The sequence below is a fragment of the Anabrus simplex genome, chromosome 11 (genome assembly GCF_040414725.1).
Source record: "Anabrus simplex isolate iqAnaSimp1 chromosome 11, ASM4041472v1, whole genome shotgun sequence".
Lineage (NCBI taxonomy): Eukaryota > Metazoa > Arthropoda > Insecta > Orthoptera > Tettigoniidae > Anabrus > Anabrus simplex.
In genome coordinates this window covers 125336801-125356597 of record NC_090275.1, presented here as the reverse complement: position 1 = coordinate 125356597, position 19797 = coordinate 125336801, and the positions used below count along the sequence as shown (strand labels likewise).

The following is a 19797-nucleotide window of genomic DNA, read 5'->3' as shown; positions in this document are numbered from 1 at the left end:
ACACACCATTATTATTATTATTATTATTATTATTATTATTATTATTATTATTATTATTACTGCAGCAAAGAAGTGCACACTCGTTGCACCTAGTGACACGTACGAGCTTCGTATACATTCCACAGTCCCATTAACTTGCCACTGACATTTTGGCATTCTGTAGAGCTTGGTTTGTTGTATGCAGCTCACATCTTCAGTGACCCCAGTCTGAGAACCGCGGTAGAGCGTCCAACTTGGGTAGGTTCCATCTCGGCTGAGGTAGTCATGCTCCATATCGTTGGCAGGTGGCACACTCGGTTATTATTATCATCGCATTAGTTGCGTTCACCGATGTGGGGTCGGGGATGAGGCAAGATCAAATTTGTGGCATGTTTTTATGGCTGGATGTAGCTCAGTTGATAAGGTAATGAAAACAAAATGAATAGGGTGAATAGAATTGTGGAAGGAATCAGCTATGAGTATGAACTGTCCTGGTATTTACCTGGATGTGAAAATAGGAAACTCGATGGTGGGGCTTGAACCCACTCGCCTCCCGCATGCAGAGCTTGGTTCCATAGCCGCCACTCTGCTCGTTATTATTATTATTACTTACAGTAACAACAATAAGTTTTCAGACAATTATCCCCTAGAGCACAGGTTGGACACACAAGTCATTGACCTCGTAGGCCGTGCACACTCGCCAGTCAGATGCAGACGGTGGTGAGTACAGAAGTTTGGTCGGTCTTTGTTAGCTAAAAGTTAAAGTGCCTGCACCGTACAGAGCTTATAATGCTTTCATAGTTTCAAAAACAAACATTCGTTTTCTTGCCGTGTCAAGAAAACAGGTTCAGTCTTCGGAAGAAGTGTTCCTCGTGAACAGTCGCGGAGCAAACCTGTTCTCTTGACACGGCAAAATCCCGTCTACTCGTCTAACAGTATGTGTGCACCCAGTTACTGTTGGGAGCTAGGCTATCGTATCATAACATTCAGAGCACATACAACTCTAATTTGAGAAGTGGAGCTAAATCAGTGATGGTCCATGCTAGGTAGCTACTACTGTTATTATTATTATTATTATTGTTGTTATTATTATTATTATTATTATTATTATTATTATTATTATTATTATTATTATTATTATTATTCATTTCATGATAGGATGACTTAGCTAATGATGCTGTTTTTAACATTCTCTAGCTTTCTAATCAAATGAAATGGCGTATGGCTTTTAGTGCCGCGAGTGTCCGAGGACAAGTTCGGCTCGCCAGATGCAGGTCTTTTGATTTGACACCCGGAGGCGACCTGCACATTGTGATGAGGATGAAATGATGATGAAGACGACACATCCACCCAGCCCCCGTGCCGGTGAAATTAACCAATTAAGGTTAAAATTCCCGACCCTGCCGGGAATTGAACCCGGGACTCCTGTGACCACAGGCCAGCACGCTAACAATTTAGCCATAAAGCCGGACAGCTTTCTAATGACACCATTTAATAGTATTCCCTATTATTTGCCCAACTCGGCTACGAATTATTTTCGACTTGTTTCTAACGGTAGTTATAATGAAGACAGTCAAAGAAAGTTCTCTGAGGGAAAAATGACAAGAGCACAGACATGAAACAAAGCCACGCAGGCAATATACGATTGGTGGAATCACTGGTGTTCTCTGTTTTCCTGTACGGTTGTAAGACCTGGACTGTGAAGGCTAGTGACAAGAACCAAATAGATGCCTTTGAGATGTGCTGGTGGCAGAGATTGCTCCGTATACCATGGACAGAAGGAAGAACAAATGCCTCCATTATAGCAGAACTGAGCATCACAAAATGTTTATCTTCCCGTGTTAGTGAAAGTTACCTCCAGTCCCTGAGACACATTTTGAAAAGAGAAGGAGACAATTTAGAAAAGACCATTCTGCAAGGCAAAATCCAAGACACCAGACCAAGAGGCAGAACAGGTAGACGGTTGACCAAGCAAATATATTAAGAAGAACTGAAGTCCGCTCAGGATGGAAAAAATTTCGTTCAGGATGCAGTTAGTAAAACTCTTTCAACTCTTTCTTTGTGCCGTTTGTTGTTTCAAAACATATCATTCAGCAAGAAACATTTTAATTATGGCAAAAGTATTGTTTTTCATTGTTTTTTCCCCCACAGTGCATTCTATCTATTTGTTTTGTATTTTAGTGTATTTTTTCAATTTTTTAATCACACATTTTTTTCATTTTAATATTTTTAGCAGTCACTGAAAATATGAATGGCAACTGTCAACAAATTATTCACAGAATTTACATTTGGTGGTGGTGGTGGTGGTGTTTATTGGTTTAATAGGAAGTACAACTCTGCAACACTAATCAAGCGGAAATTCCATGCATGAACTTTGCTGAAAAATAATGATTATGGTACTTGCCTGTTACATGACTTGTGCATTAAAGGCTTTAAAAAAAGTGAATAATTTCAAAAATTATAATTTGCTGTTACACACATTAATTATAATATTGTTAAAATCCACCAATTAACCTGAATTCTCGGACAGGCTGGTGCGACCCCAGTGCTGGATATTTTCAGCCAGCAACCTCATCAAATATTATCGCCAATGCAAGAATACAAGCACTAACTATGATATTTCAACTCGCCAGTTTGTTCCTACAGTGTTGGAAACGGGCTATGCCTACTATAGTAACAGCAGAAAGTTTCCATCTCTTCATTCACAAATACTCCAAAATAATCCATTTCAAGGCATTCAGGGATCTAGGTTTGGCGCTTGAAATGAATGCGCCTTCTTTAAACTCGTCGTCCGACAGGCCTAGGTCAGTGTCATTTGTCCCTCTCTCTGGCGGCAAATCATTACCACTCCCTATCACTACCATCACTGTCGAAATCTATATCGGACTCAATCTTCTCTAAAAGTGGAAGATTTCCCCCGGACGCACCCTATGTTCGTACACGGCAGCCATCATTCAAACATGATGTTTACAACTGTGACAAAAGAAAAACTTTTTCCTGCAGAACTACTCGTGGAAATAATATAAACTACTTACCTTAAATTGTGACTAATAGATGGTAGAAGCATATAACACAGTTAAACGCAGTTCAAGTATATTCGACTGCAGCACTGGTGGCACAAAGTCCGGCTTGAGTATACTCGATCGCAGCAGTGAAAATGTAAAAAAATGGACATTTTTGAACCATTAGAAAAATGTTAATTTGATGATGACCATGTGAAAACTTGTCTTTACTAATGCATGATAAAGAAGAATATCTAACGATATAATACTTTCATACTTGCAGCCCCAAGCAGCTGGTGGTGAACGGAGTCAAGCCTTCCTTGCTGTTCGATTCCGCTGAAGAGCAGCGTAAGATTGCAGAGGGCGCTGCTGCTCTGCTGAAACTTGCAGGCATAGCCACCCCCAAGAAATCGCGATCCTCGGAGTTCCAGACTGCTCCTTCAGAGATCGCCTCCAAGACCCCAACGTCTCGCGCACCATTACGGGGTCGCAGGAGACGCAAAGGTGGAGTTGGACTTCGTCCACGATGCTTGCGTTCGATTCGCCTGGTGAAGAAGAGCAGGTGCTGCCAGCTGGAGTGTCGGTAGCGAGTTGCTCACACAAGAAAGGCTCGGTCAACATCAACAACTTCCTAGATGCAGGAACCATTGCTAAAGTGGTCTAGGACCAACAAGTAGGGTGTGAAACAGCACCACTGATATTTGTGTGGGTTTTTCCTTTTTTCTCATCAATTTTCTGACAAACTGAATTTTCTGATTGGGCAGAAAAATGGAATCTCATTGTTTGAAGTTTATATTAAAATGAAAGGGTAAAAGTCAAAGTTCATTTGTGAGCACCTCCAGTATTGGTTCTTGACACATATTGTCGTGATGCACTCGTAGCTTTGTCATCAGAATTCCAACTGTCCATTAATTGAAATAGAAACTTTAGATAAAAGCAGTAGTTATGTCATAACTGCCTTTAGTTTTTCCCTCCAGTTGTATCTGATCTTACTCAGACATTCTATCGAGAGTCCTGCTTTATAGGTTGAATAATATGTTAATGTTTTACTCTGTCACTTGTGATTGAGCTTTGATAAAAATATTTCTTTTACCACAGAAAATTGCTAGATGAACCAAGATGATGTTGCTGGTCGGTTGTATAGAGTTCCTGTTATGGACTCATAATTCTGTCACTGGACATTTTTCTGCACAATTTTGTTTCTGAAATTTTTAGTGGTCTTTTGCAGATGATGATTTGTTTGAGATTTCATTTTTCTGACCTGCGTTAGATTCTGAAAATACCAATAAGTTTATCTGATGAGTTTACTTTAGATTGCAAGTTTATTAGTAATAATAGTAGTGAGTTATAATAAAAACCATTTACTAGAAATTAAGATTATTTCCTTGAATGATTCCATTTAAAATTTGTCTCAAGAAGATTTAATTCTGTTCTAGTCTAGACCTGAATGACCTTTAATGCCAGTTCTGGCAACATATAAGGTAACAATTCCCTTCATTCCACTGGCCACTAGAAGTTCTTTCTAAGCTAAGGATACTTTGTGTGTCGCCTTCCTACCTTCTTTGACATGACCACCATTTTACAGTTTTGGATTTGAGCTGAACGATGACTAGTGTCTTGGCCCTGGGTCTGTAGGCACCGTAAAGATGGTATTGGTCAGCCCTTCCTGCAACTCCCGTTCTTTGCTGGATCATGTCATTGGTTACGTGATCAAGGAGAGAAATTCTAAGAGACATCTCTATAGTGTGTGACTGGCCAACTCTCAGCCCCATACAGTACCACGGGACAGGTGAACTGGAATGGTACATCTAAGAGGCCTTTGCGTCCAAGCTTTCTTAAGTTATCTTTTATTGTTTGTATTTTGCACAGACTCAGACAAGTGGGCCAGGACTGGGAAAGAAGCAAGGTATAGTTTCTGAATTTACCTGGTTTGAAAATAGGAATCAGTAGAGAATCATCTTCAGGCTGCCATCAGTGGGGTTTGAATCCACCATCTCACAGCTGCAGGACCCAAACCACGTGGTCGGTCGGTCCATGCTGCACTTCCTGATCAATATCACCATCACTCTAGGTCATGACAATTGACGATGGATGCTCTTCTTCACATGCTGTGTTATACTGGTCTCAATTTCTCTTTATTCCAAGCTTTCCACATCAGGGTCGAATATCCGTCCCCAGGAATGCTATTGTCCGCGAGCATTTTGAACACTTACATTCTCGTTCCTAGCTTCCTCTTGTTTGATGCATTAACTTTTCTTAGATTACTAAGAAAAACAAGGGTTCAGTATTTTGTCAAAACTTCTACAGTTAGATTTAAAAATGAACATTTCTTGGAGAATGGCATTTCGTTACTGAAATAACCGACAGGCAATTGGTGGTTGGTATAAACACTAGATCAGCAGAAGGTTTGCGTGTCAGAGATGGGTGGTAGGCAAAATAGGAATGTGACAATAATTAATAAACTTATTTATTTATTTATCTATAAGGCTCACATGTTTTATTATACCATTCTTTGAAATAATCTTAATTTTGATGCTCAGCAACACCTGAAGATGGAAATGCCTTTTTTTTTTTTTAAAATTATAGATTCCATTTGAGGACATTAGTTTTCATAATTTATTTTAATAGAATTCAAAATTTTTTTTTTGGCTTTTGTTGAAGATTCTGATGTACTTCGCTCTTTCTAGCCTTTTCCATCCAGTATAAAAATGCCTGTATATACATGCGTGTTTTCTGTAAGTACTTGGCAGCTTGCATGTGAAATGGGGTACTCTTTTGGCATACATGAGTGTGGAGTTTCAAATTACCTCAGTTTATTAATGAAGGAAATGAATTTGTGCCAAGAGTTTCAAATTTAATCAGTGTTGTTGAGTGTTTGACTGAATGTTCGTTATTTAGCATGTTGTTATCAGCAAGTCTTTTGTGTGAGGGTTTTTCATGCTGCTTCACAGAACATGTTCCAGCAGTATTTCTGTCATCAACACCCAGGAATTAATCACGATCATTAGATATTTGATATGAATTTGTTGCTTTGCACATTCCAAATATGTATACTAACGTGTCAAGAGAGGAGAGAGTAAGAAAGTAGACATTGGAGACTAAGATAGAAGGAAGAAGGGCGGTTGGAAATGATCAAGAATAGTATAATTAGAAGAAACCAATGTTAGAACACAGTGGTTGGATAAAAGAAGATGGAAAGGTGCTGGAAATATACTTGCATATCTGTATTTAGCTATCCCATTGGAGATCTGAGCTTCCATTTGCTATAAATTAGATTTTTACACTTTTAAGTGCCAGAACCTGTGAAGCCTGGTCCGGTGGGTGGATGGCAAGGATGCTATACATTTAGCTCTTGCTCTTGAAGCAGAGAAAATGAGACGTGTTTCATGCTGAGACACACCAATATCAATATCATTCAGTAAGGTAGGTCCATTGCAGAGAGTTTTGGTTTCTGGGACTTTCCGAGCCTCCTTCCTTCTTGAGACTAGCTGCCCTAAATTATGTTATGCACGACGATACTTAAGACAGATTCTGTGTACAGACTACTAAAGCACGTTCATTCTTGCGTGCTACTGCATAATTCCACACACTTATACCAGTTCTTTTTATTATGGAAAGTGAAACTTCTGAAATGTATTCCTAATTTTAATGCCAATTACAAATGCTGTATCTATAGGTATACGATATATTTGTACATAATCTACCAAAGACTGGTTCAGCCCCAACCTTTTTGTTCACTTTGTGAAAAGCTATTCCGTGTTGGAGGATCACAGATGGGCCTATTCTTCAACATTGAGTAAGAAATTGATATCTTGGTTCCTGCTGCAATAGCTGTGAATGTCTCAGGAATGTACAATCTATATTGTTCCTAATTTAGAAGGCTCCATCGGTGTTACATTATCAAATAATAAAAGATCAGATGTTTTTTAGACATTTTCAAAACATCTTCCTTAATTACGTTTCACCTGTATGATTGTTGATTAAATATAAGTTGTTATTGTTTTTGCACATTGAATTGTTACCCAAGTACAGAAGAATGACTCCTGAGGTGACGTGTTCACTTAGCATGAGCATGATTACATTTCTGTTGATGCCTGATGTTGTTGCTACTCCCTTCGTCGCCCTCTAGCCCTGTCCTTCCGGTATAAAAACAAAGTAGAAAGTGATGTGCGAAGCGTAGATGTTAGTTATCGGCTCTTTCGCCTGACCAGCACTGGTATTTCTCTTATTTTTCACTATCAAAAGAAAGTACAGACAAAAAAAGCTTGTAAATAGTATTCTAAATAAATGTTATCCTGAGCAGTTTCACTGCAAAACCAGCCATAAAAAAAAATGCATTGAGATGTAGTTTTAAGCCCTAGACATGAATACCAACTTTCATGAAATTCCACCCATCTATTTTCCTGTGATTCTGTCACAGACAAAAATAGGACTCAGCGTGATATTTGTCTATTCCGAGAAAAGAAACTGAGTGTTGTTTGCATTTACAAGGCGAAGTATTTTACACATCCCTACTTTCTGATATATTCTAGTTTCTTAGAAATAGTGTCTACAGGCCTAATAAGTTATCATCATTGACAAATATAATCTGTAACTATATTATCGAGGTTATACATCCTATACTGTGGCTACAAATGAAACCAATAAGAGTACCACTGATAACAGAACACAATGTCAATTTTGCGGGCAACTGTATAAAGGTCTTAAGATACATATAAGTAAATCACACCCAGAGCAATACAGAGCCTGCTTGTTGAATCCATCTATGACCACACCTAGCCAGTCTAAGATTCCACCCGCAGATCCTATTCCTATTTCTAGTAAAAATGGTCTGTCAACGAAGTTGGAAATAACCTCTGATCAAAGAGAGCAAAAAAATAAACCTTACCATGATGAACTGAGTAAATGGCTAGGTATTTTTCAGCATGAAAAATGATGCTGAATTCAATGAACAAGTCACTAATTTTGTAAACTTCCTTGCCACAGCTACAGACCTACTGCCAGGTCCAAAGAGCCCAGTTATTAGATATATCGAAGCTCGTAAACGAGGCACTTACAAAAATAACAACCGACAATATAAAACCTCCAGTAACCCACAGAGATCCTCTAAAAATGATCGTGAACATCGGAAGGCTAAATTCGAGTATGAACTGACTCAATATGACTATTTTTACCAAAGGAGGAAAGCAATTAGAAAAATTTTAAGAGACAAAAGAACTAATAATTTGAAACTAGAAAAAGATGTTGTTGAAGGATATTTTAGGAACAGATTTGAAACCCCTAATGACTGCATGAGAGACTTCTATATTGATTATACGAATGATACCTTAGATGATACAATTTCTATATCTCAAGAGTTAGTTTTCTTCATTATCAAGAGCATAACAATTGACACTAGCCCAGGTCCGGATAAGGTTTTATTGAAATGTGTTTATGATCCACTTGCTGCTAATATTTTAGCCCATATCATCAGAAGAATATCTGAAAGTGGGTTCATTCCAGAGGTTCTCAAGGCAGTGAGAACTGTTCTTATACATAAAGGCGGTGAAGAGAATGATCTGTCCAAATAGAGACCGATTAGTTTTTGCTCCATTATTCGGCGCATATTAAGTAAGATCCTTGACAAAATTGTAAGAGAATACATTCCTTTGAACCAGTTCCAAAGAGGTTTTGTTATGACCCCTGGTTCTTTCATTAACGCAAATATTGTTCATGGCATTTTACGAACAGCTGTAATGAAAAAGATTTCGGGCTGCGTAGTATTCCTTGACATCAGCAAAGCGTTCGATAGTATTGGACACAATCACTTAAAGGCGACAATAGAGAACTCTATACTACCCAGATCCATTAAGAAGTTACTAGTCAACCTTCTCACAGAAAACACAACACAAGTTCAAACTGCTCGTGGTCATACAGATAAGATAAACATCAAATGTGGAGTGATGCAAGGAGATCCCATTTCACCTTTCTTATTTAACTGGGGTATAAACCACATCCTTGATGAACTCACAGACATCAAAGTATCAGAAATGTATGGTTTTCAATTGAGTCCTAACACTGTACCTTTAACATCCCTATGCTTTGCCGATGATCTGGTGATCATAGCTAAAGACCAAGCAGCAGCTTCAATCCTAGTCACTTCTGTCATAAATCTGCTTCAAGAAATAGGTTTGCATATAAATGCAGACAAATCAAATGCCATTATTATAAAAAATGGTAAACTTCATTCTGATGATATCGTGATGGTCTCTGTTGATATAGATGTTGATACCCATAGAGAATCTGAAATTTGTCCTGAATGAGTAAATTTATAATACCAATATAAATGGTCCGTTATTGGACATTATACATTTTCCAGCTAACTCATTCTTGGTTGCCAGCGTTTCGCCCTAAATATTTTATTTCTTCACTATCATTTATACTTGTAATGTTAACAGAGACCATTAAAAAATAGGAGAGGATTTCCACCAATCAATACTTATTTTATTACATATATTAAACTATAGGACCGGTTTCGACCTCATATACGGACGGGGTCATCTTCAGCTGAACCATACATACATATTTGTATAATGAAGCTTTGATTAAGATTGTGTTGTTAAAGGAATGCTATATGATGATGATATACATTTAGTCACATACAAATGGGCCCTCGTGTGCTAGGGTGGGCTCATCAGTTGGCACCTAGCACACCCACCAGTACGCCGGCTAGTGCATACCGTGGAGGCCACTGCGCAGGCTAACCGGAGCCACCGGCAGTGCCAATGCACTAAGAGACTTTGTCTCATCACCAAAAATTGATGCCTGCTTGGCCATCAGATGATATAGATGTTGATTCCCATAGAGAATCTGAAATTTGTCCTGAATGAGTAAATTTATAATACCAATATAAATGGTCCGTTATTGGACATTATACATTTTCCAGCTAACTCATTCTTGGTTGCCAGCGTTTCGCCCTCGTGTGCTAGGGGAACAATTCCCAAATCTTTCGTCACATGGCGACAAAAATATAAACTAGCGAGAAGTGCTTGTGAGATAGTCGTCTCACTCATCAAATACTCAATTTTGATTCTTTGACACCATTTATATGGAGTTCATGCCATTTAATATGGTTAATTGAAACCTATCATTGTTTTTTTAAACATTAATCTTCTTTATCTTCCTTCAAAATTGTTATTGTGTTTTATTCTGTGTCTTATGGCAAATCTAGGGTGTCGTGGATCAGATTAAATAAATAAAAATAAATAAAATGGATAGATTTTTTCACCAAACAGACAGCATGATGACATCAGAATGGACAAATTGTGACTGATACCAATATAATGGTCCGTTATTGGACATTATAAATTTTCCAGCTAACTCATTCTTGGTTGCCTGCGTTTCGCCCTCGTGTGCTAAGTTAGGCTCGTCAGTTGGGATTTAGCACACCACCCAAGACGCAAGGCTAGTGCATACTGTGGAGGCCACTGCATAGGCTATTTGAAGCCACCAGCAGTGCCAATGCACTATGAGAGCTATGTCTCATTTCCAAAAAATACATGCCTGGCCATCAAATGAAGTAGATGTTGGTTCCCATAGGTTCCTATGGGAATCAACATCTACTTCAAATTGTGACTGCGAACTATGCTTCGTATTAAATGTTCATAAAACAATATGAGTACGACAGGCGAGTTATCTCAGCAATTTATAACGAATGCTGGGTATTCAACACATTAGATGCAACTACAATATTTAAAACTGTGGGCATATTCAGTTGCCTGTCTATCAGCTCCACATTCACACAGGAGGTCTCCACATGTTGAGGCTCTCCTAGGTAGATCAAAACCAGGAACACAAGAGTTCCGAAGATGACAATATTTGTCATTCTTGGGAGCGAGATTTGTATTGGTCAAAATTGCCCACAACGAGGTCATCAACCAGTTGAAGTCAAGGGTGCTTTGAACATGGATGCAGATATGCCAACTATTATGGATTGTCCATAGTTATTACATATTTCATTTCATGATTTCAGCGTTATGGTCAAAGTGGAAATTATTATAGAAAAACATCACCACAAGAAAATTGTCAACGAGAAAAATGGAGAAATAACCACTCATTTCGAGCATTCCTGTTCATCCCTGCTCTTCTCCAAGTAACATTTTAAACAATTTACTTTACGTAACACCAACACAGAGAGGTCTTACAGCGAAAAGGGCTAGGAGTAGGAAGGAAGCAACTGTGGCCTTAATTAATTTGCCTGGTGTGAAAATCGGAAACCATGGAAAATCATCTTCGTGGCTGCCGACGGTAGGGTTTGAACCCACTATCTCCTGGATTCAGTCACTTGCTCAGTCTCCTCCACTGTAAAACCTTAAGTAATATTGTAGCTCAAAGTAACCCTTACAGAGTAACTCTTCCCATGGAAGAGTTTTCAGTGTTGGTAGGAAAAATCAGACAGTTTTAGACCTACATTGAGCACATCTACACTGAAATTGCTTACGGTTCAGAAGATGAAAATGTCATCACTGGGAGAAGGATGTTTCAAGAAAACTACACTGACAAGCAGTTACTGGGTGCGGAGCAGGCTACAAAGATGTTCTATCACAGATCTAATGGGTAATATGCAAATTTTATGGTATGATATACTGTACTTTAGAATACACTCATGTTCATGAAGACCAGAACACCTTGAAGGACTACAGATAGGCAGTTCATATTCGCAGGATATGTGCATTAGTATGTTCTGAAGAAATGATTAGCATTTGAACCATGTCGGCCCTCAGGTGTAAGGTCCACATTGATATCTCGGCGCACCACCACCGACTGGTAAAATATGCCTACAGCTCTTGTTATCCCTATAAACCGAAAGTAATGGATCAGTGTGACTTGGGCAGATATGAAGGATACCTTGCAAACGTATGCGAGCACCGTACCGTCAAATGAGTGAGTTTGAAGGAGGGCGCATTATTGGCACGAGAGAACGCGATGCATCCATCCGGGAAATTGCTGCACGTGTGGGACGAAGTGAGTCAGCAGTGCAAAGGGTGTGTACAGAATGGTTCACGGAAGGCCGTAGAACACGATGAGATGGGTCTGGTTGCACCACCCAGACAACCCCCCAAGAAGATCGACACCTCATCCGATGCAGGACAGATCTGCATCCTCCTCGGCTCTGGCGCAACAGTGTAACACATCGTACACTATCAGGAGTGACAGTCCGTCGCTCTTTATTACAGTCTGGGTTACCGGCGCATCGTCCACTTATCCACCTGCCTTTGACTAATGAACATAAATATGCTAGACTGTAATCGTGTATGGAATGACGTCACTGGGGACAGGAATGGCAGGCAGCAGATAGTGTTTTCGGATGAATTCAGGCTCTGTTTGTTTGAAAATGATGGCCAGATTTTCGTTTGCCACAGACAGGGGGAGAGGCGTCATATTGACTGCATTCGCACATGACATACAGCATCAACTCAAGGCCTTATGGTGTGGGGTGCTATTGGGTACAATCACAAATCACAGCTGGTGCGTGTCCAGGGCACTGTGACCAGTTTGACGTACGTGAATGACATCCTGTGACCCGTAGCCATACTCTTTCTGTACGACACCCCAGACGCCATATTTCAGCAGGAGAATGCATGACCACATGTTGCTGCACGAACACATGCCTTTTTGTTGTCACAAGATGTCAGACTTTTGCCGTGGCACGCCCGATCACCAGACTTGTCGCCAATAGAAAATGTGTGGAATATGGTGAAACGATGGGTGCAGCGTTGTGACCCAATGCCAACCACCAAAGATGAACTGTGGAACCAGGCGGATGCAGCATGGATATATCCCAGGACGCCATTCGCACTTTATTCGCATCGATGCCATCACGCATGGAACAAGTTATCAGTGCCCATGAAGGACCCAATGCCTACTAGGCAACAGGACACATACTGAACCTAGGTGACTGAAATTTCTGAAGAACATACTAATGAACATGTCCTGTGAATATGAACTGCCTATCTCTAGTCTTTCAAGGTGTTCTGTTTTTATGAAGATGAGTGTAGCTTGCTGTCATAGGTGTCATTATCGAGAAGGGAGAAGCGTACTTTGAAATTGACTCGAAACTTTTCTGATGTGGGATTACTGATAACCGACTTCAAAGCTTGGCACCACTGCGGATGGCATTGAGATCTTCACGAATCAGCAGTTGCTAACAGTGAGGAATATTATGATATTCTGGAATAAGAATGGAAGAGGGATGTTCCTTAGGATAGGGAGGGGTGCTGTTTGTACGGTCGACCTTTGAGGACACATGGGTCCAGAAATATTAGAACTCATTTTCTACAATTCTACATGGTACACAGAGGACCAGAATATACCAGCACACCAGAAATGTTCAAAATACCTGGGATTCCATGTGATGCACGGAGCAGACCATCTCGCAACTTTCTTTTTAGAAAATCTTATTGTACCTTATTAATAGGTTGAGGTTGTAGACATTCTGCTTGGTGACCACGCTTGGTGTGGTAGTTCTCTTGAAAATGAGCCTTGTCATTAATTTTTTTTAAATATTCAATTGATTTCAATTTGATTTATATATTTATATTGGACCACCCACCCTACTTATTGTTTTTCTTAAATAGTATTAAAATTTGGTCCTTAAGTGTGACGGTGAGTGTTATTGTAGTGAATTGCTCTATCCTTTAATTCCTTCCACCCTCTGTTATGGTCTTTGACCTATTGGTTTTGCCCAGATTCTATCGCTTTCCTAACCTGGGTTGGTGTTGAATCAAGGTCTTCCCTCAGTAGTTGGTGTGATTTCACGCTGGGAGGCGCCTCTTATCTCTTTGGTGGCTGTGCTAGCAATCGAAGACCTGGGTTGCGGTGTTGGGCCGCCTGTCGATTGACTGCCCCCTTCTTCGATTGTTGGTATTTATTTAGCGTATGGCTAACACATCACATTATAGATAGAATAATAATAAATAATATTTACAATTTGAAGTATTTACAGTTTCAAATTATTTACATATTCAACACACAAGGGTGAGAGCAGAAAAAAGTCTCTTGGGTTTCCCTGGTAGGCAGTGAGAGGACACTGCTCCACAATGTGCCGAACTGTTTGCTTCAAAAATTTAACCATGAGCTAAATTGGCTTAAACTAAACCAGCATTGTAGGTATAATTTGTTGCGGACACAAGCAGACACCTTGTTTAGTTGCTCTCCCGACCAACCCTCAACAATAATTCTCTTGTTGTCGGTACAATTCAGACTTAGAATTTGTTGCCCAATGACCATTTTTGTAACTTTTTAAATTCTTTCACAACTTATTTCACGTCATACTAACACACTGAAGGTTTCCGGGGATGGAGGGATGGGAAAGTGCTATGATGGGGAAGGTAGCGGCCGTAACCTGGAGTGAAAACGGAAACCATGGAAAACCATCTTCAGGGCTGCCAACAATGGGATTTGAACCCACTGTCTCTGGAATGCAAGCTCACGGCCAACTCGCTTGATAAATTTGTAACCCTGATGATGTTCTTACAACACAATGCAAGCTGAGATGTAAGAAAGAGTGAAGTTAGTGATGTTTATTTTATTGACACTGTCTCAATACAAACATTATGTTCAGGTACACTCTTATAGATGGAAGACTCAAACAGGTTCTCGGCCACAACCACCGCAGCTGAAACAGAGGACAATGGCGTTATTTACACAGCAGGACCAACAAAGAACAGGAGAATACAGACATGAAGTTCAATTATGAAGGTATTTTGAATACAAATTTTGATAAATAGAAAGAAACAAAACCAAGCTCTATGGGACTCTAGCCCTGATGAGAGACTGTTGCTCGGCTGAGGCAGTTATCTCCCCATCAGTTGTACTCTTTTCCATGAGAGTTTAATCCTGATTTAAACAATGTACCTGTACGCCTCCACCAAAGCATGAATTGTGATTTGCTGAGCACTGTGCATGACAACAGACTTCTGAATAAATACATTTTTGTGCAGTGCCCAAGCTGGACAAGGAACATTTTTCTAGCTGTTTGTAACTAAAAGGAAGATCTGCTAAAGTATGAGAAATTATTACATTATTCATTCATTTTATTTCTTTTGGTGTAATAAAGAATCACATTTAAGCTATAGCACAAAATTGCACTTATCCAAATGATGAGTCGGGAACCTGCAGACATTGTTCTGCAAGAAGAATTCTGGTTCAGGATGCAAAAACCCCTGTTAACAAAAGTGTATAACTGAAGTTTATGCCGCTAAAAATCGAAAAGCATGTTGCAAGACCCATTTGTCGACTCTGTTAATGGCTCGCTGCCCTTCCGGAGATGAAATATAGAACTAAATCTACATACAATGATAGAACGACTGCGGGCCCAGTAGTAGGAGCTATGCTGTTCATGGCAATTGCAAACAGTGTGACACTCGGTACAGATTCCTGTGGTACTCTATCTTCACGAACGTAACATTCAGAAAAAGCATTCCCTACTTGGACTTGAAAGAGCTAGAGGGCCATGACGTTCTCGATAAACATGGGTAAATTACTCTAAAATCTCCACTTGCGATATCGCCAGGCAGTGTTGTAAGCTTTTTTCAGGCCAAACTAGATGTTCCTTCTGGAGAAAAGCCTCGTGAATGGCAGTTTCCAGCCTACCAGTGCCAGATCAATGAGAGCAAAAACCACACTGGTAATTAGTCAAGAGATCTCTCTCTTCCATAGCCCACACATGGTGCTAGTTTACCGTCCTTTTAAGTAGCTTACAGTGGCCATTTGTAAGGCATGTTAGCCTACCTGGCTTCATACCATCGTGACAGAAACACTTCTTCACTCCAAATTCTGTTGAATAAGATGAGGATATCCTTGAGACATTGGTCATTCAATGTTTAAGCATCTGAGTGTGGATTTTGTCCAGTCCAGGAGCCGTATCTCTGCATAGCACTAGCGCACTCCACAATTCTCACTCTGTGAAAGGCATATTATTGGAATACAAAGCACTAGAGGCAAAGGAGAGATGGCGTGCCTCTGCCTTGTGCTAAATAGGCAGAATGCAGTGTCGTATCTGTGAAATGTGATGCGATGTGATCTGCAATGATGGAAGGAATCATAATTATATCTCCAATAATGGATATTCCAAGGACTCTGGCCAGAAGACACCAGCATACTTGCATTTCCCACACATTTTGCAGGTTGTCAAAATTTGACATCTCAATGGGCTGGCCAAATTTATGGTAGCTGTAACACTTCATTGGAGTTGGAATGTATGGATGTACAGTCAAACGGTACGTTGCTATACCTTTATTTGTATGGGCACTGTCTGGGTGTCAAAGGTCAAAATGAATCACAGTTTATACAAGGAGTAATTTTAATACCACCTATTCAATACAATTTATTCCACTATTTTTTTTATTTTTAATTTTAAAAAAAAAATTAAAGTTTATGTATTGTCGCTTTAACTTAGAAAGTCATATTGCGACATTCATAATTATACATACAGGATTATTACATTGATTACATAGAGTTACAATTGTAAAAATAACAACAGTACATATTGATCAGATAGTAATTATATGTGTTACCTCTACTACAGTGGTAACACCAAACAAGGCGCAAACACAGTAAAAGGGGAAGGTAAGAGTACAATACACAATATAAGAAAACACTACACACTCGGAAAAACAGTAGCTAGCATACGCGGATCTCCAACAAAACAAGTACGTAACTATCAGTAGGGCCAACTAGTGAACGACAAAACAGGAAGATGGAAGGGCTGGGAACCTACCAAAGGCATGGACATGGCTTAGATAGCGGATTCCGAAATGAATCACCGTGATCCTTAGTTTTTAAAATATTATTTACAAGATAATTCTACATATACATTCCAAGTTATGAGCTATAAGTTCAGTGATATACATAGGTTATTCGTAGCAGTGTAAATTCAAATTACAAATCAACTGTACATCCAGTTACCAATGCAGTAGTACAATGCAATTTACAGGTTATCCAAAATCTAGCGTACCTAAAGTGATACAGAACTATCAGAGGCAAACCCCAAGGGAAATACTATTAAACTACAATATACATATTTTAGTGAAACAAAACGGGAATGCCTCGGAAACGAACAGGTAAGTCTAGCTGAAAAACTAAGGCGTCATAAGTAACTAATTTGGTGAATCTAGCCGAGGTTAGGGCAGACTCCTGTATGAAAACCAAATCAGAACATTACGGAATTTTTAGCAGGAACGGAATTCAAGAGTGCTTACCCGAGGAGTGTGCCATCCCGAAAACCGGAGGGACGTCATCCAGATAGGCTGCTCGCAGACAGATAAACCGAGACCGACAGAATTCAGGATACAGAAATTATTCGAACACTGCCTCGCTCACTATATATAGGAATTACTGGCCTTGGAGGCAACCAATCAGCATGCACGTGTTCCCTATCGCCACCTAGACTCACCAATCACAATCTTACTTTCGATTGCGAACTTTGCCTAACATTCTAGAATACGCACGATCGCGAAAGTCGTATTTTTCCAGAATAAACAGAACACACTTTCTAGAACACATACCAACAAAGTAACACACCCAGTACAAAAGTTATGTAACTTTCTAGATCTTTCCAGGAACTATAGACAGAATTCTACTATTTACAAATGCCTATGTTACAACATTATACAGTACAGGTTAGGTCATTAAATTATCTTATGCTCTACAAATAACAGTACAGGTTAAGTCATGATAAATAAAACATTATATGGTACTTCGCCAATAAAGTCTCAAAAAAATTACATTCCACTCATCCTACATAGTTCACTTGTAACAATATGTCATTGAATAGATTTGTTTGTCTGAAAAACTTAATTATGTTTTTACACTGAGTATCTTTGTTGAAGATGTCACATACTCTATTATTCTGGTTTAAATTACACAACTGTCTTTGTTGATTGTATAGATGACATTCTAGTAAAATGTGGTCAACAGTCTTTCTTTTTTGACAGGTGTCACATATTGGTGGAGGTTTCTTAGAGAAGATATGAGCATGAGTCAGTTTGCTATGGCCTATACGTATTCTAGTAATGAGCACTTGTTCTCGACGCTGAAGGAATGAAACATCAAATTTATCTGTAGATCCACGCCTGATATCATGGAGTCTTGTGGGTTGTTCCCTTGTCCACTCAGTTAACCACTGTTTTCGGATCTTTGTAGTAAGAAAAGGAGCAACGTCGGTGTAGGGGATTAGAAAGTTTGGATCATGTACAGGAAGACGAGTTGCTTCTTTAGCTGATATATCAGCTTGTTCATTGCCTTTTATTCCCTTATGTGAGGGAATCCATATTATGGTAACTTGCTGTCCTTTATTTTTCATGGTATTGTAAGTTTGCAGTATTTATTTATTTATTTATTTATTTATTTATTTATTTATTTATTTATTTATTTATTTATTTATTGACTTGTGGCGTGACTCAGGCTATGAAGCCTGCTGTTATGCCAAACCATCTCATATGTACTACATTGTACAAACTACATAGTATTAGGATTTCTAGTTACATATAATTAATTATAAAATTAAACTTAAATAATAGTTATAAACAAAAGGAAAATTTCTGAGAGTCACTTAAAAAAAAAAAAACATTAAATACTAATTTCTTAAGTCTATGTACCATGTATAACATGTTTTTTAAAATACATTTCTACTATGTATGTCTCTAATTACAGCCGGAAGGGAATTCCAAGAGCGTATGGTTGTAGGTATGAATGAGTTGCCGTACCCGGTCGTGCGGTAAATTGGGAAGCTCAGCAGGGAAGAGGTTTCTGACCTTGTAGGTATGCTGTTTGGAGATGACAAGTATTTAAGATCCATTCTCAGATAACTTGGTGTGTCTGTACGGAGAATGTTGTGAACAAGCGAAACAGAGTGAAGGTTTCTTCTCTCCGCCAAATATAACCACGACAGCTGTTCAAGACAAGGTGATATATGGCAATACCTGGGCATATTTAATACAAAACGGATGCATGTATTATAAGCCCGCTGAAGTTTAGTGTTAAGTGTGGTGTTTAGGTTGTTGTATATTACGTCACCATAATCGAAGATGGGTAGAATTAAGCTTTGAATAAGTAACTTTCTCGTATTTAGAGGAAGGAGATCCCGTAAACGTTTAAGAGAGTGCAAAGAAAAGAATACTCGTTGGCATATTTTCGTCGTGTGCTCCTCCAGTTTAAGTACTTGTCAAAAATGAGGCCAAGGTTTTTTACTGTTTCGTTTATTTGTATTGGTGTTGCGTGGAATAGGATTGGGGGAATTTTAACACTTTTCAGTTTGGTATGATTACTTTTGGATCCAATTATGATTGCTTGCGATTTGAATGGATTGACTTTAAGAGAATTATTTTTAGTCCAGTCTTTTATATTTTCCAGGTCATCGTTTAGTTTGTCAATGTCTAGTTGGATGTCTTTCGGGTTTGTTTGTATATAAAGTTGAATATCGTCTGCGAAGAAATGGTATTTACACGTTTTTATATGTTCTGGTAGGTCATTTAAGTACAGTGAAAATAGCAGTGGCGCTAGAACACTGTCCTGAACTACGCCAACTTCAGTTTGTTGCCAGTGTGACACTTTCGTACCTGCTGAAACGCACTGCTGCCGCCCAATTAAATAAGAATGCAGCCACGTCAGTGCGCTTGAAGAAAATTTTTGTGCTTGTAGCTTAGCTAATAATATTTCTCTGTCCACACAGTCAAATGCTTTACTTAGGTCTAAAAGTACAAGGATAGTCATTTGTCCGTTGTCCATGCCTGCTTGAATGTCATTTGTAACTTTTAGTAGTGCTGTGGTTGTGCTG

At 39.1% G+C, this 19797-nt stretch overlaps 2 protein-coding genes across 2 annotated transcripts in view; one reads left to right on the top strand and one right to left on the bottom strand.

Annotated features, from left to right (window-relative positions):
- The window catches only part of LOC136883268 (forkhead box protein N3), a 276711-nt gene extending 269011 nt beyond the window's left edge, over positions 1 to 7700 (top strand). Inside the window, exon 8 of the mRNA XM_067155479.2 lies at positions 3265 to 7700. Within this exon, the coding sequence (XP_067011580.2) occupies positions 3265 to 3568 (304 nt within the window). The 3' untranslated portion in view covers positions 3569 to 7700. The remainder of the gene's footprint in view (positions 1 to 3264) is intronic.
- Positions 7701 to 14527: 6827 nt separating this feature from the next.
- The window catches only part of LOC136883505 (probable methylmalonate-semialdehyde/malonate-semialdehyde dehydrogenase [acylating], mitochondrial), a 459660-nt gene continuing 454390 nt past the window's right edge, over positions 14528 to 19797 (bottom strand). The window contains exon 11 of the mRNA XM_067155852.2: positions 14528 to 14637. The gene's annotated coding sequence lies outside the window, so the exon portion shown is untranslated. The remainder of the gene's footprint in view (positions 14638 to 19797) is intronic.